Source organism: Chrysochloris asiatica, unplaced genomic scaffold (genome assembly GCF_000296735.1).
Source record: "Chrysochloris asiatica unplaced genomic scaffold, ChrAsi1.0 scaffold00015, whole genome shotgun sequence".
Lineage (NCBI taxonomy): Eukaryota > Metazoa > Chordata > Mammalia > Afrosoricida > Chrysochloridae > Chrysochloris > Chrysochloris asiatica.
The window spans coordinates 1084872-1111747 of NW_006408533.1; the positions used below are offsets into that span (position 1 = coordinate 1084872).

General features: G+C 42.0%; 1 protein-coding gene across 1 annotated transcript in view; it reads left to right on the top strand.

The window, feature by feature from the left end:
* The window catches only part of LAMA3 (laminin, alpha 3), a 368228-nt gene that overhangs the window by 275386 nt on the left and 65966 nt on the right, over positions 1 to 26876 (top strand). Inside the window, exons 39-44 of the mRNA XM_006835121.1 lie at positions 4395 to 4508; positions 11298 to 11407; positions 15765 to 15845; positions 20631 to 20737; positions 25470 to 25520; positions 26190 to 26341. Of these exons, the coding sequence (XP_006835184.1) occupies positions 4395 to 4508; positions 11298 to 11407; positions 15765 to 15845; positions 20631 to 20737; positions 25470 to 25520; positions 26190 to 26341 (615 nt within the window). The remainder of the gene's footprint in view (positions 1 to 4394; positions 4509 to 11297; positions 11408 to 15764; positions 15846 to 20630; positions 20738 to 25469; positions 25521 to 26189; positions 26342 to 26876) is intronic.

Genomic DNA, 26876 nt, shown 5'->3' on the forward strand with positions numbered 1-26876 from the left:
ACTTGCCATGGTTTTCTGGGGGTTCCAGTTTTATAACAATTAGTCCACAGATTGCCTGCATTCTTCCTCCTACCGCTACCTCTTTTCTAACTGATTAAGTTCCATAGCCCAAAGGGAAGACGTCTTGGGTTCCTCTCTCATTGTTGTTGTTAGGTACTGTTGAGTCAGTTCTGACTCACGGTGACCCTCTATGTTCCTCAGAACAAAGCGTTCCTCAAAGTAGCTGCCATGTTGGAACCCACTGTTGCAGTCACTGTGTCAGTCCATATCAATGAGGGTCTTCCTCTTTTCCACTGACCCTCCACTTTACCAATCATGATGTCCTTCTCCAGGGACTGGTCCTTTTTGATAACATGTCCAAAGTACATGAGATGAAGTCTCGCTCCACCCTCCCTTCTGACTGTACTTCAAGTAACTCCAATATGTTATTTCTTTGGCAGTCTGTGTGATATTTAATATTCATCCCCAACTCCATAATACAAAGGCCTCAATTCTCTCCTGTCAGTCTTATTCATTGTCCAGCACACTTTAGTCCTCAAAGTGACATCTTTGTTTCTGAACACTTTACAGAGACCTTCTGCAGCAGATTTGCCCTCTCTTATACCCAGGGAATACTCCAAGGGGTGATTCAGCCTGTGATTTACTGCGGCTAATCGTCTAGTGCTGTCTGCAGGGTTAGGTGGGTAGAAGGTGATGTCGGCCCCACCTCACAGGAATTACAGAGCGGTGTGCTTACTTCCGGGACTCTTAGGTGTGCTCTGCACAGTCTGACTCATGCGTGAAGTTTAAAGGTGGGGCTCGTGCCGCAGACAGCCTTCCCTACCTGAGTCAGGCAGGCCCGGGCACTGAGCGGGAAGGGCAGGGCAGGTATAAGAAGCAGCAGCAGAGGTTCCTGCACAGCCAGCAGGAACCCAGGGACCAAGATGCTCCCCTCAGTGAGGTGGTCTGCCCGGAGCACAGGATGGCTGTGGCTCTTTGGGGCAGTGCTGGGGCAGTGCCTGGGATATAACACACAGCAGCAAAGGGCATTCCCTCAGCCTCCTGGTCAAAGTCAAAGTCATCTGCAAGCAAGTTATGTGGAGTTTAGACCCAGCCAGGTAATGTCGGTTTCTCAATGTGGGGTTGGGGTGGGGAAGGGTTCCCAGCTTTGTGACATTTTCAGTTAAGGTGATTAGTGAGTAAGTGGGTGGGTTGGGGGAGGGCTGATGGCTTCCCCATTTTGTTGACTGGCAGCATTTATTACTATACTTGGCAGATTGCTCCCTGAGCTGTTAACCACAAACCCCATAAACATCAGCCCACCTGGAAAGGCCAAGGGAGTTAAGAATTTGAATGTTTGTGGGATGTTAATATACATTGAAACTGTGCCCTTTGCCTCAGGGAAAAGGTGTCCAATCTCTGTAGGTTTCCAAAATCTGCTTGGAAGAAAAATCACCCATAAAATAAATCCTGAGAATCAGGGGAATTCCTGCTCAGGAGAGTGATCAGATAAGATTTACACAGTACCTAACAGACAGGCTGTAATTTGCTAGGCATTGAACATTCATAAATTCTGTTATCTTCCTGTTAATTTCCTGGATGTTATATGGACGCATGCAGAGATATAGATTCTATGGCTATTGAAATAGCTCTGGAAACCTGAAAGGGATATAATTTTACCATGCGTTGTAGTTTACTGGAAACGTTGTCATAAATAATTATCACATTGAAAATACAACTAAATAGAAACACATATTTACTAAAATAATATATTAGGACACATTCATTTTTATTTAGAATTAGTCTTCAATGCAATCTGAATATAGGAGCTGAATTTTATGTAACGTGTGTGCGGGGGGCTACTTGCTTTATAGAAGTGACAAAATGATGGTATTTCAGTAACTGACAAACGCTCTTAGAGAGTCACAAAGATGCCTTTTTTCTGTTTATAATCAAAAGCAAACTAAGAAGAGCAATGTTAGTTTTAATCAAGATAAATTATTCAATAACCAAAGATGTACACTTTAGGCTTTTACTCATGTGTATTGTCATAAACCAACTTGATGCATTTGCTCTTTGGATAATTTGCTCTTTACCAAATATGCTTATTTTACAAGCATGTAATACTATCTGTAGCAGTAATTATGAGGTAATTGCCACTTATGAATAGGGATTATTTGTGTGTAGATACAATCCCACCATCATTAGCTAAATTTCATCTCTCATTCATGCTTACAGATAAAAAACATTCCTTTCATACTTTGATTCTTCTTTAGACAAGCCTGTTCGTATAGCACATAAAGTAATCTAAGTTTTTACAATGTGTACTTTTGCCTAAACATGGTTCCTAATAGCTTAAGGGGATTTTATATGGGAAATTACGACCTTGTTATTGTGTATGTTTTCAGTCAGTGGTAATTTTGGAAGAAGCTCCCAACAAACGATTGAGCTATTTCACTCTGGGTTGTAAGTGTTGTTTCTGCCTCCAGTCCCTCAGATGTTTTCCCCGCCCCTCATTTTGTGCAGCCCGAGACCCTTATGTTGTTGTTGTTGTTAAGTCGGTTCCGACCCATAGTGACCCTGCATAGGGTTTCTAAGGAGCAGCTGGTGAGCTTGAACCACTGACCCCGCAGTTCAAATGATTGCAGTCTGGTGCATTAGCCCACAGAGCCACACCAAGGCTAGAGACAGGGTCTAGAGACCTGTATGTTGTTTTTGTTGTTGTTAAGTGCTGTCGAGTCGGTTCCAACCCAAAGCAACCCTGTGTAGGGTTTCTGAAGAGCAGCTGGTGAGCTTGAACTGCTGACCTTGCAATTCAAACAGCTTTGCAGTCTGGCACATTAACCCACGGTGCCAACACTGTACTCCAGAGATCCTTATAGCCACGGATAAATGGGAATGTACTGTTCAATTCAAAATTCCTTTTAACTGTAACCTCAATGTCTTACAGATTCAAAGTTTGTCTTTTATCATTAAATACTATTTTTTCCTGATGTTTTAAAGATAGGACATATATGAGATTTGTAGTGGGGGGGGAGTCATAAATCTGTTCTTAAATTGTACAGTGATTAAAAAATCCACTTGCCATGGAGTTAATTTTGACTCATGTTGATCCTTAGTTCTGACAGAATGAAGAAAATGTCTGGCATTTTCTTAAAGATGGAAATCTAATAATGTCTTCATGTTTTGTTGTTGTTGTTAAGTACAGTTGAGTCAGTTTCAACCCATAGCGACCCTGTATAGGGTTTCCAAGGAGCAGAAAGCCTCATCATTTTCCCAAGAAGCTGGTGGGTTTGAACCGCTGATCTTCTGGTTCAAAGTCCAGTGCTTATCCTACAAAGCTACCAAGTCTAGTATATGAATAATAGTTTTTATATTTTCCAGTTGGAGGCATTCTTGGCTAGAACCCTTTTTGGTTTTTATTTTTAACATCAGTTCATCAAAATTTTTAAAAATACATTTTTATTAGTATGAAGCATAATCATCTGTATTAAGCTGGAAACAGAAATAATGAAAACATTATTGAACAAGAAAACAAGACCAAACTCACAGAGGCTTCTTCAAGCTGGGTCTGTAAATGTTCTGTGTGGACAAATGGGTCACGTTCATGCCGAGTCCTGTATGAGAACTTGAACGTGGCCCAGGTCCCCATTGCTCACAGATAGTGAGTGATAATGAAGTGATTCTGACTATTGAATCTGCCATAATTGTATGAATCCCAGTTCAGACTTCATAGCATAGTGAGTTAAAAGCTGGGCTGGTAACCATGGGAGAAAGATGAGGCTTTCTGCTCCCATAAAAATTTACTGCCTCAGAAAACCTATGCAAGGTCACTATGAGTCAGAACCGACTCCAAGACATACCGCCATCACCACCACCAACAGTTATGAGGACAACACAGGACTGGACAGTATTTCATTCTGTTGTGCATAGAGTCACTGTGAATCAGAACTGACTCAATGACACCTAACAACAATTCCCCCTCCTTCTCTTTCCCCCCCAGCTGTCCCCAAAGCAAGCTTGGAACCTGCGTGGCTCCCTTAGGAAAACTAACCTGAAGTGCTTGGCTAGCTGCCCAGTCCCCTGAGGACTAACTTCCTGGCCCTGTAGGCTCTTTCGCCATTCCACCCTCCCACTCCCCCTCAGAGGAGAGGATCCCCATTTCCACAGCCCACCCTCAACTTCCCCCACCTCACATCTCAACTCAGGTGCAAGCCCACATTCGCACAGTTGCATAGGAACTAAACACAACCTCACACACTGAAAGTGGGCCTTGCTAGAGTTTAAAGTGAGAAATCCATATACAGAATGAAGGAAAGAAGATAAAAAGCAAGTGCTCCACAGTCAGACTTGTCATGTTGGAATAATAGCTGTTTCCTTCTTGCTACTGATGAAACATTGTGTTTGAAAAACAGGGATGCAGCCCTGGGTATTATCGGGATAACAATGGCTTGTCTACTGGACGGTGTGTTCCCTGCAATTGCAACGGGCATTCCAATCGATGCCAGGATGGCTCCGGGATATGCATTGTGAGTAAACTGATGCCTTACTGTTCCTGGCAGGCAGTCTGTTTCTGCTCCATTTCCCCTCTAACCAACACAATAATCAAACCCACTGCGGTCGAGTCGATTCTGACTCAGAGTGACCCTAAAGCAGTTTGAACCCACCAGAGAGCCCATGGGAGCATGTCTTCTTTCTCACGTGGAGCAAGTGGTGAGTCCAAACTGCCGACCTTTCAGTTAACAGCCCAACATTTAACCCATGTCACCCCCAGGGCTCCTCACCTAATAGAGTTCCTATGTAATATATGGGAGTCCCTAAGTAGTGTAAATGGTTAATGCTCATGGCAACTAATGGACAGGTTGAAAGTCTGAGTCTACCCACAAATGCCTTGGGGAAAAGGGTTGGGGATCTACTTCCAAAAACTCAGCCACTGAAAGCCTTATGGAACACAGTTCTACTCTGATGTATGGGGTTGCCATGAATCAGAGCTAGCTCATTACCCTAGCTCTTGTTAGGAGCTTGCCCTCAGCTCAAGTGTTATAAGACTGAATAATCTTACACTCTACTGTTGCCCCTATTTCATCAGTTGAGAACATCTGTCTGAACAGTTACACATTAGCTTCTAAATCTATGTCATTAAATGATATGGATGAGTGAACCTTCGTGGTAGTGGTGGTTGTGTGCTGTAGAGTCAGTTCCGACTCATAACAATCCTATATAGGGTTTCCAAGGCTGTAAATCTTTACAGGAGCAGAAAGTCTCATCTTTCTCCTGGGGTGGATCCTAAAACTTGCCAAGATATTATAAATGGGGTGGCAGGAGGTTGTGGAGGGTGGGGTATTGTTGTGATCAGAGGAGCAGCAACACCACAAGGCACTGGCGATGTTAAAGAAAGTATATATATATATATATACATACATACATATATATATATATATAAGCTATGGTAGCGTAGTGGTTACGAATCGGGCTGCGAACCGCAAGGTCAGAAGTTCTAAACTACCAGCTGTTCCGCGGGAGAAAGAGGAGGCTTTCTGCTCCTGCAAAAATCTACAGCCTCGGAAACCCTGTACAGAGTCACTATGAGTCGGAATCGACTCCACGGCACATAACCACCACCATATATATACAGCCCTGGTGTGATGCTGTAGGATAAGCACTGGACTGCTCACTGCAGATCAGCAGTTCAAACCCACCAGCTGCTCCTCGTAAACCGTATACAGAGTTGCTGTGAGTTGGAACCAACAGAATGGTTCTGACCAACAAACAACATATATATAGCTCAGTCAAACATGAACCCTCCTCCACCGCCAGGACAATGTGGGTTTATGTAGGAGCCAGGTGAGGGGAGGGAGTCAGGGAGAAGGAACCCCCACACACCTGCCCCAACCTCCTCCTTCTTCCTAGTGTTAACTTCCTTTCAGGGCGACCCTGAGGTCTATGACTTATCCACTGGAAAGCAATCTTTTCTTTGTAATATGCTAGAAAATGCTACCCATAAAATCAAGTTCCTATAAAACTTTTATTTTGCATCCTTCGTGAAACCTTTTCTTATTCTGCTTCTTTCCTTTCTCTTACCAAATTGCCCCTTGGTAATAAGGGTCAGCTCCAAAGGAAGGAGAGAGTGTGTGAACCCCCAGGAATACAGACTCTCCCCCACCACAGTTATGTTGTGCTTTCTTTTGGAAATGCATTTTTCTGGCCTGGATTTCCTTTGCATTGTGTACTTCAACTAGAGTGCCTTTCAACTGTCCCTATTAAGCCAGTTCAGCATGTCCCAGGCATTACTTCCCCTGCAAGACTGGACAGGCCAGAACAGGATGTTGCTAAGAAGAGCCTGATAGACTATTTGTAGGATTTTGGCCTTATAAGTTCAGAAAGAACAAAAGACATCAGAAACTATTGGATTTTCAGCTCCTAAGTATCCCTATATAAGATAGTATCTTTGATGCTGTATGTTGTATGTAATGTAGGTAGATGCTTTGATTAAAAATGAATATTTAACTTATCACTGAACCATTTCTACATGTCAAGTCTATTCTGTAAAAACTGCTGAAAACAAAGAGAGTTTTGTCTGTGGTCTATTCATCCAGGGAGAGGGTGACAGTCACAATGCACAGGTTTTAATCAAACACAGTTGGCTGTTTCACTTCCTTTTCCTGTAAGTCTGCCTTCACTCATCCCTAATGGCCAGCGGGTCTCTAGAAGCTAAATCATTCAGCAGACCCTTACTAAACAGCTGCTATTGTGCAGGTACTAAGCTAAGTGTTGGAGTTAAAATTGTAAAGTAAAGATCATCCCTGTTCTTGAAACATTTGCAGCCAGTTGGGGGATGTGTGTACACACATTCAGGTATGTGCAGGTTTGTACACACTGGGGCCCTTGTCTGGACACACTCACATGTGCTCAGTGGTGGCGCAGCAGGGAGTGGTAATGTAGCCACTGCGAGGTTGCCAACCCCAGTTACAACCCCAGTCATCAATGAATTTGTTATTGTTGTTAATGCCATCAAGTCAATTCCCATTCATAGCAACCCTGTATAGGGTTTCCAAGGAGCCTCTGATGTCCTACTGACCTTGTGGTTAGCATTCCAGTGCTTATCCTACAGCGCCACACCAGGACTGCATGAACAGAAATGGGGAAATGAGTGTCGAATGCTTTCAGGCTGATGCCTCTGTAAATTGACCCCTACCTCTAAAGGTCCAGAGCAAATTTCTCAAACCGAGAACCTTCACACACGTGCAAGTCTCCATATTATTAAAAAATAAGCTTCGAAGTTTAAAAAGTAAATAGCCCAACCCCTTGTGCATGTTCATTTGAGGGCAGGAATATCATGGGGTATGTTACACTGACGTGGCTGCTGGAATGACTGGCAGCGCTCCCTTGTCTCTGTGGAGGTAACCAAGGCTCCCTTCTCTTAGTGGAGGTCCCCCAGGGCTCCCCTCTCTCTATGGGGATCCCCAGTGCTCCCTTCTTTGTCAAGGCCCCGCCTTTTCCTCTTCTCCTTGCCCTGCCTTCACTCCTTTTTCCCTTTCCTTTAGCTCCCCTAGCCCCGTTGTTGTCTCTCTCACCTCCTCTACCACTATAGCCTCTCTGTATATTCCCCTTTCTCTTCCCATCCTCTTTCTTTGGTTTTCCTTCTTTTAATTCCATGCCTTTGAGCCCATCTCCCCTGCTGTCCCCAGAATGATTCATCTGCAATTCTTATGGGACCCAGGGCTTCCCCATTTAAAATCTTCCAGTGGCCCCAGTGAAGCTTTCAGGGGGAAGCCCTAATCTTAGGGGGCCTGTGGGGCCTCCTTACCAGTGCAGCCTGCCTCCTCTGACCCCTCCGTCTGAGAGCACAGAATGCTGAGGCATCTCAAGACTCTGAGGTTCCTTACACACTGTCCTCTGGGCCTGCGATGGCCTTCCCTGACTTCTCCACCCAGCTGAAATCTACTCTTCCATCCTTTATTCAGAACCCTCACTTTTGGGAGGCCTTCCCTGAGTTTGTAGAAGGGTCAGCTGCACCTCCTCTGCTCTTACACAACTCTGCACAGAACTTTGAATGCAACAAATTCAGTATTATATTCCATATGTGTTGTTATTGTTAAGTGACATTGTCTGTCGAGTCGGCTCCAACTCAAAGTGACCCTGTACACGCTCTCTGAGGAGAACTGATGGGTTTGAACAACCAACCTTGTGATTCAAACTGACCTTGCGTTCCAGTGCTTTATCCCACAGTGCCACACCAGGACTCCATATGTGTAGTTAACAGGGTTATATCTGCCCCCAAATCAGGGTACCAATTCATTCCTGCATCCCAAGCATCTGGCATAGTTTGGCATTCAACAAGTGCCTGTAGATGCTGGTTGTTAACTGTAACTAGGAGAGTACATGCTGTGAGAGTGAAGGAGGGCACTCTGTCATTCATTCATTCTGGGAGGCTCAAAATGAAACACAAAGACCCTGAGAGGCAAATGTCTCAAGTACGCAGAACTGATGAAGATAGCTTCAAGAATAGCTGTGCTCAGCTGAGAGCCAGGGCATTTCAGAAATTCTTGTGGAACTTTACCAAATAACACAGGCTCTGACCCCTTTCCACGATCCGCCCCCATGTCCCCGTGGGGGCTGACACACTCTTAGTCTTGTGAAGAACAGTATTCAGAAAGCTTTCTGCAGACTGCAGATGGCCACATTGTGGTTCTTATTTCTTCATGTTTTTCTTGTTTCTCCAGGGTTTTTAACCTCATAACTAGGTAGACGTAGGACTAAAATATATGTATCCAGAAATGTTCTTCTTTAAAATTATCATTGGGAGTTGAAAAGGAAAGAACACTGAAGTGGGAAAGTAATGATTAGTTCAAAAGAACATATGTTTTATGGCTGAGTCAGAGCTGCTGAGCAAAGTGAGGGTGAAGGACGTCTTGTGCCCTCATCTGACCACCTTTGAGGGCTCCTTGGCAGAGCTGGTCAGCTGTAGGAGTGCCAGAACCCAAAGGGAAAAAAATCCCACAAATGGTGATAGTTAGGGACACAGGGAAAAATTCCAGGCAGGAGTCAACTTCTGATGGACATCTGATATTGACATGTGAGCAGTTTCCACAGTATAGTCCCGCCCACTTCTTGATATACTCATGAATCCCTGGCAGTTACAGCACAGTTGTACGTCTGGGGAACTTACGTATCCCTGTGTTTAACACCTTAGTTGATTGTGCCTTTCTCCATTATTCAAGAGTTGGTGAAGGATTGATTTGTTTAATCAGAACAAACTGATTACATGACTGAAGGCCCTTTTGTGATATGCATGGATGTTAAGTTTTCCCAAGCTGGCTTCATCTTTTATTCGTAAATCTAAATGCATTAAAGTTACCTACTCAAGAGTCACCTCTGCATATAAGGGTAAAATTCACAAAACCAAGTTTTTAAAAGTATACTGATTTGAGGTCATATGATTAACACAAGGGGTCACTGGCTGGTGCAAACAGTTCATGCTCTCAGCTGCTAATCAAAAAGTTGTCAGTTCAAGTTCACCCAGTGACATCTTAGAAGAAAGGCTTAGTGACAGACTTCTGGAAACTCGGTCATTGAAAACCCTCTGAAGCATAGTTCTACTCTGACACACACGGGGTCTCCGAGAATCACAATCGATTCAACACATGGAGTCACCATGAGTTGGAGTTGACTCCACAGCAGCTAATAACTGGCAATTTGCACAAAGCACTGGACTGTGAACCGCAAAGTCAGCGGTTCAAGCCCACCTGCCACTCCATGGGAGAAAGATGAGGTTTTCTGCTCACGAAAAGATTTACAGTCTTTTCTGTAAAACCCTATGTTGTTGTTGTCGGTTCTGATTCATAGCGACCCTGCACAGGGTTTCCGAGGCTGTCAATCTTTAAGGGAGCAGAATGCCTCCTCTTTCTCCCACGGAACCGCTGGTAGTTTCGAACTGCCAACCTTGCGGTTCACAGCCTGATTCGTAACCACTATGCTACCAGGAACCCTATACAGGGTTGCTATGAGTTGAAACTGACGCTATAGCACTTAACAACAAGAACAACAAGGGAACTTCTCCCGCTATGCTATTCTTATGCACTTGCTGTTGGTAAGTGCCATCAAGTTGATTCCAACTCACAGAGACCCTGTATAGGATTTCTGAGAAGTGACTAGTTTGTACCCCCAACCTTGCAGTTAGCAGTCCAGTGCTTATCCTATAGCATCACACCAGAACTCCTATGCACTTTAGATTTTTATTATTAGAGTAAAGCCCAGAAAGGGCATATGTGGCTAAAATTCCATCAAATAAATTTGACCTAACCACTAGGACTGTTTTCAGCAGATTGCTCAGTTGTGAAGTTGCATTATTTCAGTACTTTGCTCTGAAGAATAACAGTCATTAGATTTTTATCTAAGTATCAACAAGATACTTAGATAAAATTAAATGCTTGCTTCCTTTGGACATTTCATTTAATTTCAGAGCTTTTTTTTGCTATGTAGGAGCTGCCTTGGCGGCACAATGGTTAAGTGTTGGCCTGTTAGCTGCCAGGTTGGTGGTTTAAGTTCACCAACCACATTGTGGGAGAAAGATGAAACAGTCTGCTCTGGTAAAAATCTAGTCTTAAAAACCTTAAGGAGCAGTTTTACTGTCATATAGGATCGCTGTAAGTGAGAATCGGCTTGTTATGCCCTTGGGTTTGGTTTTGGTAAGTTTTTATTGTTTTAACAAATCCATGTGTTAAAAACACGTTTCCATTTCGTTGCTCTTCAGTGTACTGTTGTTAGATGAGTTATGAAGTCAAATGAAATTAATTTTTATGGAGGTAGTCCTAAGGGGAAGAAGGAGAGATATCTACATTTGTGGGTATTTATCACATTTTGCATTGGATATTTTTCTAATTATACATTGTAATAAAATTGGTATATAAATCATACATTAGTAAAATTGATATATAAAAGTCAGTGCAACTCAAAGAGATGAAAGGACTTGCCCCAGATTCCAGAACAACAAATTGTTAGAGTGGGACTTGTACCCAGCTGGTCTGTCCCCACTACACCGTGCCTTCTGACGATTGATGTCGATGCAAAAAGAAAAAAAAAAAATTCCTGTTCTGTGTAGTGATGACTGATGTCCAGTAACAAAGGGCAGGCATCTTTTTTTCTAGCGTAAACAATGCTTGGCTAGACAAGGAACATATATGATTATTGGGACTGATATCACTGTACAAAATCAGAGGACATGAGTTAGAATTGTGTGAGCAATTCAGGTTACAGTGAACGAAAAAGTAGTCAATGTAACAGGTTGCTATTAATTGTTCTCTTCATTCTATCCCAAGAACTGTCAGCACAACACTGCTGGGGACCACTGTGAACACTGTAAAGAGGGTCATTACGGAAGTGCCACCCACGGATCCTGCAGTGCCTGTCCCTGTCCTCATACAAACAGGTACTGGCAAGCTTAGACAGAACCCGTGGACACAGAATAGTTTAGCGTCTGATTTTAGCCAGGGGAGACTGCCAATTGGTACAGGGTTTCTTTGGGAGTGATGAAAATGTTCTAAAATTGATTGTGGGGGGGATGGTTGCACAGTTGTGTGGTGATACTAAAAACTACTGAATTATATATACTCTTCATATGGCATGATAGGTGACTAATAATCTCAACAGAACTGTTATAGTTTTTAAAGCAAGCAGAATATCCAAAACAAACCTATTATTCTAAGTCATATTCTTTTGGACTTTTCCTCCCTTGCTGTTTATTCAGTGGTTAAACAATTATTGGGCACCCATTATAGAGCCAGGGAAACTGAAGTAAGGAAGACTGACAAAGTCTCTGATCTCCTGGGACTTTACTGTGTGTGTGTGTGTGTGTGTGTGTGTGTGTGTGTGTTGGGATTGCACTCAATAACCACCTACATAAATACATCAGAAGTATAACTTCAGACAGGGATAAATGTTACACAGCGAATTTAAATAGGGCTATGCGGCAGAAAGGAGCTCTGGTAGCGTAGTGGTTACGAATCGGACTGCGAACCTTAAGGTCAGCGGTTTGAAACTACCAGCTGCTCCGCGGGAGAAAGATGAGGCTTTCTACTCCCGTAAAGATTTACACCCTCGGAAACCCTGTACAGGGTCGCTATGGGTCGGAACTGACTCGATGGCACTTAACAACAACAACAATGCGGCAGAAAATGAGTGGCTTCATTAGAGAAGGTGATGAAGGAGGACTTTTTAAATATTTTAAGCAGGGACCTGAGTGATGAGCTGGAAAAAGCTGTGGCAGTATCTTAGGGATGATGCCCCAGACAAAAAGAAGGGAAAGGCCATGCAGTGGTATGCTCATGAACCTGTAGAAGGCAGGGCTGGCTGGAGAGCTGTGAAAATGTGGTAGGAAACGAGGCTGGTGGATCAGCCAGAGTACATCGGACTTCTCTGAGCCATGATACACATTTGTATTTGTTACTCAGGGAGATGGGAAGCCACTGGACAATTCTGAGTAATGGAGTGACATGATGCAAGTTATTGTTCAGGCTCTAATGTAGCCAATGGACTGTGTGGCTGGTGGCTGTGTGCCGTGGAGTCAGTTCCAACTCAAAGCAACCCTGTGTAGGGTTCCCAAGGCTATAAATCTTTACGAGAGCAGAAAACTTCAGCTTTCTCCTGTGGAACAGCTGACCAGGAGATTAGCAGCCCAACTTGTAACCACTACACTACCAGAGCTCTGATGGACTGTGTAGACCTGACCAAAAAACCAGTTTCCCTGGAGTCAGTCCCAACTCTTACAGTGCATGTGTGTCAGAACTCAGTTGTGTTCCACAGGGTTTTCAATGGCTACTTTTCCAGTAGTAGATCATCAAGCCTTTCTTCTGGGGAACATCTGAGCAGACTCAGATTGCCAAGCTTTTAGTTTTCCTTTCATGGTAAACCACATTCTACTTTGGTTTGGCTCCTTCTAATATCCTTGCTTATCTTTACACGTCCGCTGTGAGAAACCAAGTGAAGCAAGAGTTGGTTTGAAAATCAGGAAGATAGTGATGAGGTAGCCACAGTGCCTAGGCTCAAAGCAAAAGTGTGGCTACTAAGGCAAGTTCAGCAGTCCAAACCCACCAGCCACTCCACGGGAGAAAGTTGAGACTGTCTGCTCCCATAACGATGCACAATCTCACAAATATTTGTAGGGTCACTATGAGTCAGAATTGACTTGATGGCAGTGAGTTTGGTTTGGTATCGGCATATGTGCCAACGCTTAAAATTACCAAAAGGCATGTGCCCACTCTGGAGATAGATTTTGAAATATTCACCCTGCTTTGTTATATATGAATTTGATATACTTTAAGCCTGCTCAGTCCTGCAACTCTATTTATAAAGGGAGCTTTCATTAACACTTGCCCAGACTTGTTAGAACGAAGCCAGAGAGAGCAGAGAGCAAAAAGATTTCCACTGGTGTGCTGGAGAGATGCCTTTCTACTTTGGGTGCAAAGCATGTGGTTATCATCAAGGTCAGCCTGCCCGGCTGCCAAGCAGTTAAAGTAACATGTACTTCCTCTGATTTATCAGTGAATCCCTACTTATTTTATCAACTTCTCCTTCCAGCACTAATAGTACTACTGAAAATTTTCTAACAGTCCCTTTAGAGATCCATCTAGAGGTATTCATCTAATAGGCCAAGAGAGGTTTCCCAAACAAGAATTATTTTATAAGATAAACTATTTGGTGCTGTTGGTTCAGTTCTGTCTGTAGCTCACCCTGTGCACTGTGGGATGAAACACTGCCTGGTGTTTCACAATCCTCACAATCATTGCTGCGTTTGAGCCCACAGTTGTAGCCACCGTGTCCATGTGTCTCATTGAGGGTCCCCTATTTTTTACTGACCTCCACTTTATCAAGCATGATGTCCTTCTCCAGGGACTGGTCCCTTCTGATAACATGTAGAAAGTATGTAAGAAGTTTCTCCATCCTCCCTGAAAAGGAGCACTGTGCCTATACTTTTTCCAGAACAGATTTCTTCATTCTTATAGCAGTCCATGATGTTTTCAGTATTCTTTGCCAATACCACAATCAAAGACACCAATTCTTCTCTGGTCTTCCTTATTCATTGTCCAGCTTTTGCATGCATGTGAAGCAGTTGAAAAGATCATGGCATGGGTTAGGTGCATTTTAGTCCACAAAGTGACTTCTTTGCTAGTTAATACTTTAAAGAGGTCTTTTGCAGCAGGTTATCAGTGCAGTATGTCCTTTGGTTTCTTGTCTATGCTACCGTGAGCATTGATTGTGGATCCAAGTAGCTTGAAATACTTGAATTTAATTTTTTTCCCCATTTATCATGGTGTTGCTTGTTGACCCAGTTGTGAGGAGTTTTGTTTTCTTTATATTGAAGTGTAATCCATACTGTCTTTGATGTTCATTGTTAGGTGTTCCAAGTCATCGCTTTTAGCAAGCAAAGTTGTGTTATCTGCATATCACAGGTTGTGATCTGACACCACGTTCTTCTTCATGTAGTCCAGTTGCTCTGATGAGTTGCTCAGCACACAGATTGAATAATATTATGAAAGGATACAACCAACACACACCTTTCCTAACTTAAACCATGCCAGATCCCCTTGGTCTCTTCAAACAACTGCCTCTTGGTCTATACATAGGGTCCACAGGAGCACAATTAAGTGTTCTGGAATTCCCTTTCTTCATGATGTTACTCAAAATTTGCTATTATCCACACAATCCAATGAGGGAGAATCATTTTCCCTCAGATTTACACGAGTGTAATGTGCGATGAATGAGAGCCTTCAGAGTATAGTAGAATTCCAAATCATCTGTGAGTGAGACCCAGAGACGTTCTACTGCTGGTCATCACCAGACTACTAAGGGAAGCTTTTGTGTTGCTGTGATGCTGAGTAGGTTTCAGTGGTGCTTCTAGACTAAAACAGACAAGGAATAAAGACCTGGTGATCTACTTCTGAAAATCAGACAGTGAGAACCTGTGGATCACAAAGGTCAGATCTGCAGTGGATCAGGACCAGGCAGGATTTATGGCTGCTATGCAAGGAGTAACCGTGAGTCAAGAGCCAACTCAACTGCAGTGAACAACAGATGCTCAGTGGACAGACGTAGTCATTTCATAGGATGACAGGGCTATCCTGTGGCCTCATTGTTAAGAAGATAAAAGAAAAAAGCTGCTTCTCAATTACATGCCAGCTTAGAGCTAAAAGAAAGGGATCAGAATTCCACTACTTAGTTTGAAAAAGTGTGAAAGTCATCAATGTTGTGCAGGTAGAACCCCTAAACTAAATCAAGCATGTGCTGTGTCGTAGACCTTTCTAAGGCTCTGAGTCTGCCTGCCCCCACCTTTGTCCCAGAAGGCAATGAGCCCAATATAAAAGAATTAGAATAAACAAGGAGAAAATTTGGGAAATAAAAAAAGAATTGGAACTCCCTGTTCTCTTTTTGCCTAGACTTGTTTTATTCTTTCCATGTTATCCCTGGAAAAATGCTGTGGTAATCTTCTTTTCCAAATGGAGTTACTTTGCTCTGTCTTGAGGACAGGAATGCATTTCTCCAAGCCAAAAATAAAATGAAATAAATGCCGTCAGCGTTATTCACCACAGTATGCCCAGGGTCAGCTGAGACATTTCATCATCATCTCTACACATTTTGACAGGTAAAATTTTCTTCACACAAGAAGTAGCCAGAAGACCCCAAGTTTCAATGTCCACTTTAATGCAAGTCAGTTCCCTGTAACAAAACTTGAGAGCATGAAGCCTATTGATTTTTATTTTCACTGGGGCTTTTGTCTGTCTTCTTTCAAGTTTTGCCACTGGCTGTGTTGTGAATGGAGGCAACGTGAGGTGCTCCTGCAAACCCGGATACACAGGGACGCAGTGTGAAAGGTGGGTGCACCGCCCCCAAGGAGTGGGGCAGGGCTCTATGGGCAGGCTGCTGCAGGTACCAGCTGTGGGTGGGGCTCTGCTGGGTCGAAGCTCAGAGCTAAGGGCAGAACTGTTCATTTTACTGAAGACTGGGAAAAATGCAAGACTGCTCACTTCATACATCATACATAGCCATTCTTCTTCTCCTAGGTTGCTATTTTTTTTCTTCAGTAATTTGATAATGAGGCTATACACACACCTGCATGTAGCCATGGGAGCATGGTGGTTCCATAGGATAAGCACTGGACTACAAACCACAAGATCCACAGTTTGAGCCCACCAGCCACTCCATGAGAGAAACATGAGGCTTTCCGCTCCCCAACACAAAAAAAGTGAAAGCCTCAGAAGCCTCCTACAGAATCGCTCTGAGTCAAAATCTACTCCGTGGTACTTTCAACAACAACTCATATTCCTATAACAGTGTGGCGCCCTTAGATAAGCACTGGACTGTAAGGTCAGTTTGAACAGCAAGATCAGCCATTCAGTCTCACCAGCCACGCCTCAGAAACCCTATACTGGATCGCTGTGAGTCAGAACCAACTCGACGGCACTTAGCAACCACAGTACCCTCATACATATCTCTGTGTAGCTCTACCCAACATACATTTCTGTTACCCCATTTCCTTACATACTCTACTCCACACAGTGTGTACTAGTACACACTCATACTCCAACACACACATACATGCCTATACAAACATGCACACACACACACGCAAGCATCCCCACACTATATTATTAACACATTTAGGGCAAAGTTTCCATCATAGTCGCATCTTTGTTTAATAAAATAATATGTTATTTTATGTTCAGTCAGTGGAAGTTTGCACAGTACTGTATAATTTATTCACTGACATTGGTGGTGGCAGCAGATGTGCGCTGTATAAGGGTTTCTGAGGTTACACATCTTTACAGGAGCAGAAAGCCTCATCTTTCTCCCACGGAACCACTGATAGTTTCTAACTGCTACCCTTGAGGTTAGCAGCCCGATTTTGAACCACTACGTTACCAGAGCTCCTTATTCGATAACGTTGTTGTTGTTAAGTGCCATAGAGTCAGTTCCGACCCATAGCGACCCTGTATAGGGTTTCCGAGGAGCAGCTGGTGAGCTTGAACCACTGACCTTGCAGTTCAAACGGCTTTGCAGTCTGGCACATTAACCCACAGCGCCACATATTCGATGACATTAGTGAGTGACACATTTTCACAATGAGTCAGCATTCCCTTTCCTTGTGTTCTATTTGCTCCCTTTCCAGTGTGCTTTACTTTCTCTGCACAGTTATGGGCTCATCTTACTTTAAAGTAATTGTTGATCTTTTTGGTCTCATAGAGAGATTTGTTTTAAGTAGCACACCATATTAAACTGTAGTACCCTTTATAGTGAGGCTTCAAAAAGTTTGTGGAAAAATGGTGTTGAAAGTCACAGGAGATTTTTTTCGTGGACTTTTTGAAGCTCCCCTTATATGTAACACATTTTGCAGACCCATTTATCTGTTGATGGGCATTTAGGTGGTTTCTGTTTTTCTCCTATTGTAATTTCAGGAGGAACTTTTCCCATACTTACCTCTAATCTATTATTTATTCATTTTTCAATGGGAAATGTATGGAGATCCTAGTGTCGGTCTGGTGCTGCACTAAGTGGAGACAGCATGGTCCATTACAGTCTAGTAATTCCAGGAGCTCTGGTAGCGTAGTGGTTACGAATCAGGCTGCGAACCTTCAGGTCAGCGGTTTGAAACTACCAGCTGCTCCGCGGGAGAAAGATGAGGCTTTCTACTCCCGTAAAGATTTACACCCTCGGAAACCCTGTACAGGGTCGCTATGGGTCGAAACCGACTCGACGGTACTTAACAACAACAACAATGAATGGATGTGGCTGTAACCCCTTGAGATCACATCACAGGGCTGAATCAGGCTGCATAGGATGGTGCCCAGCCAGCTCTGAAGGCTGAGGGAAGGAAGGAAGTGGCAGCTTTACTGAGATGGGCGTGTGTGTGGGGGAGGGTGGAGTTGGAAAGTTGTTCCAGCACCTATCTAAAATGTTCCAGGAATCACATCTGTGTTGTTGTTGTTGTTGTTGTTGTTGTTAGTTGCTGTTGAGTCCGTTTCTAATTTAATCCTTCATACAGCTTTCCCAGTTTGTGTTTGTTACATTTAAGGTCTTAAGACAGCAAGCTATTGTTTTTAAATTAAAAAAAAAAAAAAAAAACTTCCACCAGTAAAAGTCCTTTTGATATAAAATATTTCATTTGTTAAACATTTATTGAATGCTCTGCCCTCACTCCTGGTATGTGTTGTTAACTGTTGTTGTTAAGTGCCATCGAGTCATTGCAGCCCTGTATAGGGTTTCCAAGGTCAGTGGTAGGTTTGAACCACTGACCATGTGGTTAGCAGACCAGTGCTATTCTACCACATCAGAACTACACAGTGCTAAATTCCAGGGCAATATGAGATGAAGAATAGGACCATGTACAGGAAATCTCGCTGGAGGGGACAGCAAGCTGGGGGAGGGGCTAGGAAAGGTTTCCCGCTCATACCAAGCTCTGATCGTCTTTCTCTCCCTCAACCACTTAGAGTCACAGATGACAAATGTGTTCTTAGTAGTTGTAACAATGTCATCAGTGAAAGCAGGACATTTTCTTTCAGTCTGTGATGTTTAGTCACGACTATAACATGAGAATCCAGAACCAATTATTTCTCATGATCAGTAACAGATGCTTTGCAAGAATTGGGAGGTCGTCAAATCTCACCTGCTGAATATTTATGTGACTTTAATATAAGGGGCTTTATAATTAGACATCTACTCTGTGGAAAGTTTAGAGATGTAGGTGAGACATCTAAAACATCGTTGTAAAACATAGGTCTTCTGTATGGCATGGTTTGTTAGGTGAAGTAAGAGGCTGGTCATGTGAAGGAAAGTGAAGCCCTATTATTAGTACATTACCAACCTGCGCAGGAGACTAAGATAAGCCGTCTCTGTTTAATTACCTTCTCTATAATTAGGGGCTCCGTCTGAAATACAACAGTTCAAAATGATACCAAGTTATACACATATATAAATTTACTGCCCCATCCTGTCTTATAATGAATGATCACAGTCACCACCAGGTACCATGGAGTTGACTCTGACCCAGGGCGACCTCATTGTGTCAGGGTAGAGCTATGCTCCCTGGAGGCTTTAATAGCTGATTTTTCAGAAGATGACCAAGACTTTCTTCCAAAGTCTGCATGGGAAAACTCAAACCTCCAATCTTTAAGTCATCAGTCAAGAGCATTAACCATTTGCACCCTTGGGTGTGCTGACTCTATAGGATAAGCACTGGACTACTAATCACAAGGTTGTCAGTTCAAGCCTCTAGAGAGAAAAATGAGGCATGGTGCCCTTGTAAAGATTTGCAGTCTTGAAAACCCTATACAGGTTCCATGAGAGTCAGAACCGACTCAACGACACTTAACAACAACAATATATGCCAGAAACTATCCCAGGTATTAGGATATATCTGTGGGCAAAACAGTCAAAAAATCTATAGCTTCACGGAATTTACATTTGTGTGTAGGGAACAGAGAAAGAAAAGGGTTAAGAGACCAGCCTTCGATTATACAACTAGTAATTGGTGGAGGCAGAACCAAGATCTTCCTGGTCCTAAACAAGGGCCCATGGCACGATGTCAACAGCGTATCCATTGCTAAAGCGTATTTAAATTGTTTCACAGCTCCTTGATGAAAAGTTTACTTTTGGGGAAGAGAGTTAAATATCCTATTTCCTTAATTGTGTAGACTTCAGCGATAAGAAGACTAGCCATGCAACAATTTAATGACAATACTGTTGTTTTCAGGGACAGGTATGATACTTCACTCTTAGATACATTTCTAATCCACTTCCCAATTCCAAAAAGAGACCACAGTGACTCTATACTATAAGTACTGCACTGAGAACTACAAGGTTGGCGGTTCGAATCCATCAACAATTTTGTTGCAGAATGATGAAGCTTTCTGCTCCTATGAGTTGGAACTGAGTCGACACTTAACAACAACAATAACTCCAAAAACTGATAATACATTTTAAAATAGAATCTGAGACTCAATAAAGTATAGTCTTTAAGATTGTGGATAAGGAACTGGATTCTTAGTATTAAATTATCTAGAGTAATGAAGTTTCTAGGCAAAAAGTAGCAATTGTAATGGTCTCCAAGTTGTTTAAGCCCATTATATTCAACACTGTTACAACTCATACAAATTTGAATTATACAAATAACCCAGTATAAATCATTTCAGCTGAATTAATGAAGTAGAAAATATTAATGCCACTTCATGAATACATTGAAATGATATGCATCTTACTTTATATTTCTTCCTGTGAAGAATTTTGTCTTAAGCAATATTTAAATTCCATATTATCTTTAGAAACACAACTTTTGCATGAAATTCAGCTACCACTGAATTTCATATTGGTTAAACCACTTGTCACGTGTGCATTTTCTTCATCTGTCATTCATTTCAGGGTGAGTTTGAAGACTCTGTAGCCCTAGTACCAAAGAGGAAAGAAAGAATCTCTGTTTGCTTTCCCTTCTCATTTCATTCAAGGGGCCAATACCTTGTACTGAAACATAGATGTCTTTGTAAATTTATGTCGGCTGGCTTCCCATAGGGTTACAGTATCCCAAACTGGAACCCAGATGTTAAGAAAATTGGGTAGACTAAATGATAAACTGTTGGAGTGTTTCACCTTTTTTCTAACATATACAGGTGTGCACCAGGATATTTCGGGAATCCCCAGAAATTTGGAGGTAGCTGCCAGCCATGCAGTTGTAACAATAATGGCCAATTGGGCAGTTGTGACCCCCTGACTGGAGGTAAGATTGACTCACATCTTTCTTAGCATGCATCTATAAAATTACTGTAAAATATCAGGCCATCAACACTAGCAACAACTTTCAGGAAGCATATGCTATTTCTGCCAACAGGTTGGCTCTTTGTGTTGACAACCCTACAATTGCTTAGGTGGTATTTACAGCTTTGGTGAATAATTTATTTTAGTTAGGATTTTTAGAAAGTAACTTGGTTTTGAAACTCAGTAACTTCAAACCTTACCTTTCAATTTTGCTAAGATTGTCCTTCGACACTATAAGTTTCTTGTCCTGTCAGCTTTCTATGTGTTTTTGAAGACATTAAAGCTCTTACCCTCTTATATAAACGAACAAGGAAAAGATGGCTACTAGGAATTAGAATGTGTTCATTGGGAACAAAAAGGAAATATATGCTCCTTATTTAATAATAGTATAACATTTGATAATAGTGTAAGTTCGATAATAGTATAACATTAAACATGAGATAAACTCTCATGCTATGTGTATAGACTAAATGAAGAACTAAAACCTGGGTGTGTTGATTAGATCTAATCAAATGATTATTCCCAAAAGAATACAAAGCAAATTAATATCTGTCTAGAAGGAGTATGTTTGGCACTATGGGATAAAGCACGGGTTGGTTTGAACCACGAGGTTGGCAGTTCAAACTCACCAGCTGGTCCTTGGAAACCCTATACAGGGTCAGAACCAACTCAAATGGACTTAACAACAACAACAAAGAAAGGTATCTATTGTCAGACCACCGGCTCCAAGACATTCAACATTTTTTTTCTTGGATGAAAATATAGACGACATACCTAGCCAGTTATCAGACAGCATAAAGTTGAGAAGAAAGGAAATACCTGTTTGACACATTTAGGATCAAAAAGAGCTTCAACATACAGAATTGTGAGCTGGAAAAAATTTTGGTAGGGATAAGAGTGTGATCCTATGTTGTTGTTGTTGGTGGTGGTGGTGGTAGGTGATGTCGAGTCAGTCTGACTTTTAGTGACCCTATGTACAAGAACATAATTCAAATGCATGAATTTTTCTTAGGTCTTTTTTATTCATTGTCCAGCTTTCACATGTCTATGAAGCAACTGAAACTACCATGACTAGGATCAGTCACACCTCAACGTGACATCTTTGTTTTTGAAAACTCTAAAGATGTCTTTTGCAGTAGACTTGTCTAGTGCAATACATCATTTGATTTTATAACTGCTGCTTCCAAGGGTGTTGATTGTGGATCTAAGTAACATGAAATCCTTGATTGACAAGTTCAGCCTTTTCTCCATTTATCATGGTGTCACTTACTGGTTCAGACTGTAGGATTTTTGTTTCACTTATGTTTAGTTGTTATCTATACTGAATTCTGTAGTCTTTGATCTTCATGAGTAAGTACTTCAAAGTCTTCTTTGCTTTCACCAAGCAAGGTTCTGCCATTGCATCTACCTCCAGTACTAATACTGTATTGTTCTTCAAATAGTCCAGATTCTTAGAGTATTTTCTTAGCAAAGCAGATTGAGTAAACATGGGGACGCCAACTTTTCATGATTTTAAACTATGCAATAATCCTTTGCTGCATTCAGACGATTGCTACAGTTGAGTGGAAAAACCATTAACCTTTAAGTAGTAGGTCATGAGTAAGACATATCTTATTAGCAGGTCATGTAAAAATTCAGTAGATTTAGAAAGTGTGATGTGGGTCCAAAAGTGCCTCACAGTCTCCTCACTGAGTTCTAGTGTTTAAAACCAGGAGAAGTGTCATTCCATGACACACTGCTCACATAAGTCCTCCTGAAGGGCTATGTCTTAAGAAGATAATAAACAAAGTAGGTTCTCTTCAGAACAAGGGTGAGAACTTGCAGCCAGGTTACATGAGGGAGGGAGGATTGAGGAAACAGGACCATGAGAAAGAAGACTTGGAAAGGACATATTTGAAAGGCTGGTGTGTGGAAGAAGGGTTTATCTTATTTTATGTGGCATAGAGGACAGAATTTATACTGAGATGTAATAGCTGAAGGGAGATCTAGTTTAACTCATTCTAAGGAAGAACTTTCAAAACTTTAAAACTGTTTGGAGAAGACTTTTAAAAAGGAAGTGAGTTCTATCGTCAGTGGAGCTATTGAAGGAAAAGCTTCAATATCCCACTCTATTCATGAGGTTAATACTTCTTCAACAACAAAAATTAACAACCTGAAATGGGGGTAGTTAACTGTTTGCTCCAAAAACAAAAGAAAATGCTCTCACGTGGGACTGGTTTAATTTTGTGATCTTTATTTATTCAATTAATAATGGTTATTAAAACTCAAACATGTTGAGAAAATGATGGTGATTAATCAGTCATCTACATAAGCCAAGCACTCATAGACTTTTCAAGGTGCAAGAGGAGAGTGTGAGGAAAATAAGACCATGCTTCCAGGCAGGAAGACTTTTACAGTCTAATTGAGCAAAGAAGAGTGGCCAACTATGTATGTTGTCATCCCTCAGTATCTTCAGGGGAATTGGTTCCAGGACCTTTGTGGAGACCAAAACCTGCGGATGCTGAAGTCCCTTATGTAAGATGGTGTGTTTGCATACACACATCCTCCCATACACTTTGTACTTTAAAATCATGTCTGTATTATTCAGTATACCTACGATGGCACTTAACAACAACAACAACAATATAATGTAAACGTCGTGTAAATAAATAACACTTGAAGTCCTGGTGTGGCAGTAATCACTGAACTGCTAACCTCAAGGTCAGCAGTTCAAACCAGTAGCTTCTCAGAAATCCTATACAGGATTACTATGAGTCAGAACCGACTTGACAGCACTTGACAACAACAACTCCCTGTTAGCCTTGGAGGGATTGCTTTGACCCTTTAATTGCTTCTGTACCACCCCCACCCTCTTGAATATTTTCAGTACAAAGTTGGTTGAATCTGTAGCTATAGAAACTGACGATACAAAGGGACAGTTGTATGTGCAAGAATGAGTAAAAGATTTTTTTAAAAATTAAGCAAACCCTAGATTATATATGGGGAGTGTGGTATCTCTTTAAGATAAGTACTGGACTTCAAATCACAAGGTCAGAAGTTCGAGCCCTCCAGCCGTTCCTTGGGAGAAAGATGAGACTTTGGGCTCCTGCAAAGATTTATAACTTCAGAAACCCTAAGTAGGGTCGCTGTGAGTTGGAACCGACTCCACGGCACTTAACAAAAACAGATTATATATAATAAAATGTATACAAAGGAAACTGTCTTGGAGTGGTAAGATCAAAGGTAATGTTTTTATCATATTTTTCTAATTTTCCCAAATGTTCTATAGTTAACTTATTTTTACAATACAAAGTAAGTGTGGTTTAATGCATATACACAAAAGTGTGGAGTATCACTGGTTGCTGAGAACAAAAGTGAGAGCACCTTTGTGCACATCTAGAAACATTTGAAGGAGTGCTCAAGCTTAGAGTGTTGCTACAATGAAGTGACATTATTTTTCAGAGGGAAATTAAAGAGCATTTCAGTATGAAAAATGAATGTCAAGGAAACAAGTGTAGAAGTGAGAAGGAGTCAAGAATGTCCATGACGTTCTTGACTTCAAATCCAAGTTTATGCCTATATGTGCGGCAATTGGCCATCTGGTTTCACTAATGTTGTGCACATCGCTCATCCCAGAATCTGTTACACTCCTTTGTAATTTGTCTGTCTCCACTGTGGGGTACGGTTTTTGTCTTGATACCATGGACCTGGCACCAGGCTATGGTACACAGTGGATCCTCAAAGTGTTCCAAGAAAGTTTGTTGAATGCTTTTTGATGATACTGAACAAAACCTAAACAATTATAAAAGAGAATATCAAAAGAATTGAAGCTTTAACACTAACTAATAAGCCTGTTACTGTTGAGTCAATTCTAACTAATGGAAACCATGTAAGGCAGAGTAGAAATGTCCCTATAGGGTTTCCAAGACTGTAATTGTTGCAGAAGCAGCTGGCCCATCTTTTTCCCAAAGAGTGGCTGGTAGCTTAGAACTGCCAATCTTTCTATTAGCAGCAAAGCGCTCAGCTACCGTGCCACCAGGGCTCCTACACGAGCTATTAGAAAGCCACTGCTGAGTTCTCAAAGGAAAGTTTAAATAATCAGAATTTTTCCTGAGGAAGATGATGACCTTTTTATAATAATGACCCTTTTAGAAAGAAGAAATTTATGATAAATTGGAATTATCAGGAAGCTACAAAAGAAATCCCTGCAGCAAACCTGCTGGGAGGTGAGACAGATCCATGGCTTTGGAAAGGGAGAGAAGAGAAGAGCCAGTAATGCTGCATAGTTTAGTGATCACAGTTTCCCCAAACCAGCGCTTCTGAAAGCCAAGCTACAAATTGGAAATTGAGCCACAGGAGTGACTAAGGGCCAAATAGTAGACAGGGTCTGTAAGGGAACCGTAACAGTAGTGAGGTAAACACACTCTAGAGTAATCTCCCATTTGAGATCAAAGGACAGCATTTACCCAAGGACAAGGTTCAGAAGGTTTAGGAAAGAAGGAGGAATGGAAACAGGAAACAGGGAGGAGGAAGTGGGATAAGTGATGTTACATTGTGGGGATTGTAATCAATGACATGAAACAAAATGTGTATGAATTGTTGAATGGAAAACTGATGATCTTTATTAACTGTCACCCAATTCACAATAAAAAAAATTAAAAACAAAAAGGATAAGTTCAATAACAGCGTCTTCTCTGATTATTTTCTGATTTCAGACTGCTTAAACCAAGAACCCAAAGATAGTGGCCCTGGAGAAGAATGTGACGGTGAGAAATGAAAACTCCTGCCCTCCTTTCCAAGTAATGGGCTTTAGTTTAAGATACATGAGCCCTGTGATAAGAATGCAGGTCCCCAGCTGGTATTACAGTGGTGGGAGGATATGTGTTTATGGGCCAGGTATGGATCAAACAGACTTAAGGGTCAGATCTAACCTCTGTCAACTACTATTTGTATGACCATGGCAAGCACCCTTATTTCTCCCTTTTATTATTTGTACAATGAACATCAGACCTATACCGACTTCATTGGGTCACTGGGGAAATACTTTGAAATTTTGTATCACAATGCCTGGTAAATGTTGTTGTTATTATTAAGTACCCATAGTGACACTGTATAGGGTTTCCAAGGAGCAGCTGGTGAGCTTGAACCACTGACTTTGCAGTTCAAATGACTTTGCAGTCTGACGCATTAGCCCACAGCGCCACACCAGAACTCCTGGTAAATAGCAAGCACTGAATGAAAACTATTTATGATTATTTTCTCCATATACAAAATCAGCAACAAGTTGCCTAGAATTGCCGTTTGTTATAAGAAGGCTTCCCCTTCTGAGCTTCAGTACAGTTGTGATTGTTACCTAGGATGGGCTTCTCTGTGCTCTCTTTCATTCTCGGGGCTCCAGTCTGCAGCACATTTGCCTTTGATTGTGGTCCTTACAGATTGCGACAGCTGTGTGATGACACTCCTCAACGACCTGGCCACAATGGGTGACGAGCTCCGCCTACTCAAGTCTCAGCTACAGGGCATGAGTGCCAGTACAGACGCTCTGAAGCAGATGAGGGAACTGGAGACCCACACCAAGAACCTGAGGGTAAATACTGTGTGGGTCCAGATGGTGCCTGGCCCAGAGCAGATGCTTCAAGAAAAGATGCTGCATGAATGACTACTTCTCAAACAGGAAACTGGGAGAGGTTGGGCTTTTCTCCTCCTTCTGACTCAAACCCACATTAGTTTTTGTTGGTTGGTATAAAGTATTAACTAAGTTGGTTGGTGGTTATGTGCCGAGGAGTCGGTTCTGACTCACAGTGAGTGACCCTGCACAGGGTTTCCGAGGCTGTAAATCTTTACGGGAGCAGAAAACCTCATCTTTCTCCCGTAAAACAGCTGGTAGTTTTGAACTGCTCACCTTGCGGTTTACAGCCCAATTCGTAACCACTACGCTACCAGAGCTCCTTATTAACTAAGTAAAGACTTCTAATTGAATAGCCTTTGCTTAGTGGTCACTTCTGGGCTAACTTTTCTCATAGACTTATTGTTGTTGTTGTTGTTAAGTGCCGTTGAGTCGGTTCCGACCCATAGCGACCCTGTACAGGGTTTCCGAGGGTGTAAATCTTTACGGGAGTAGA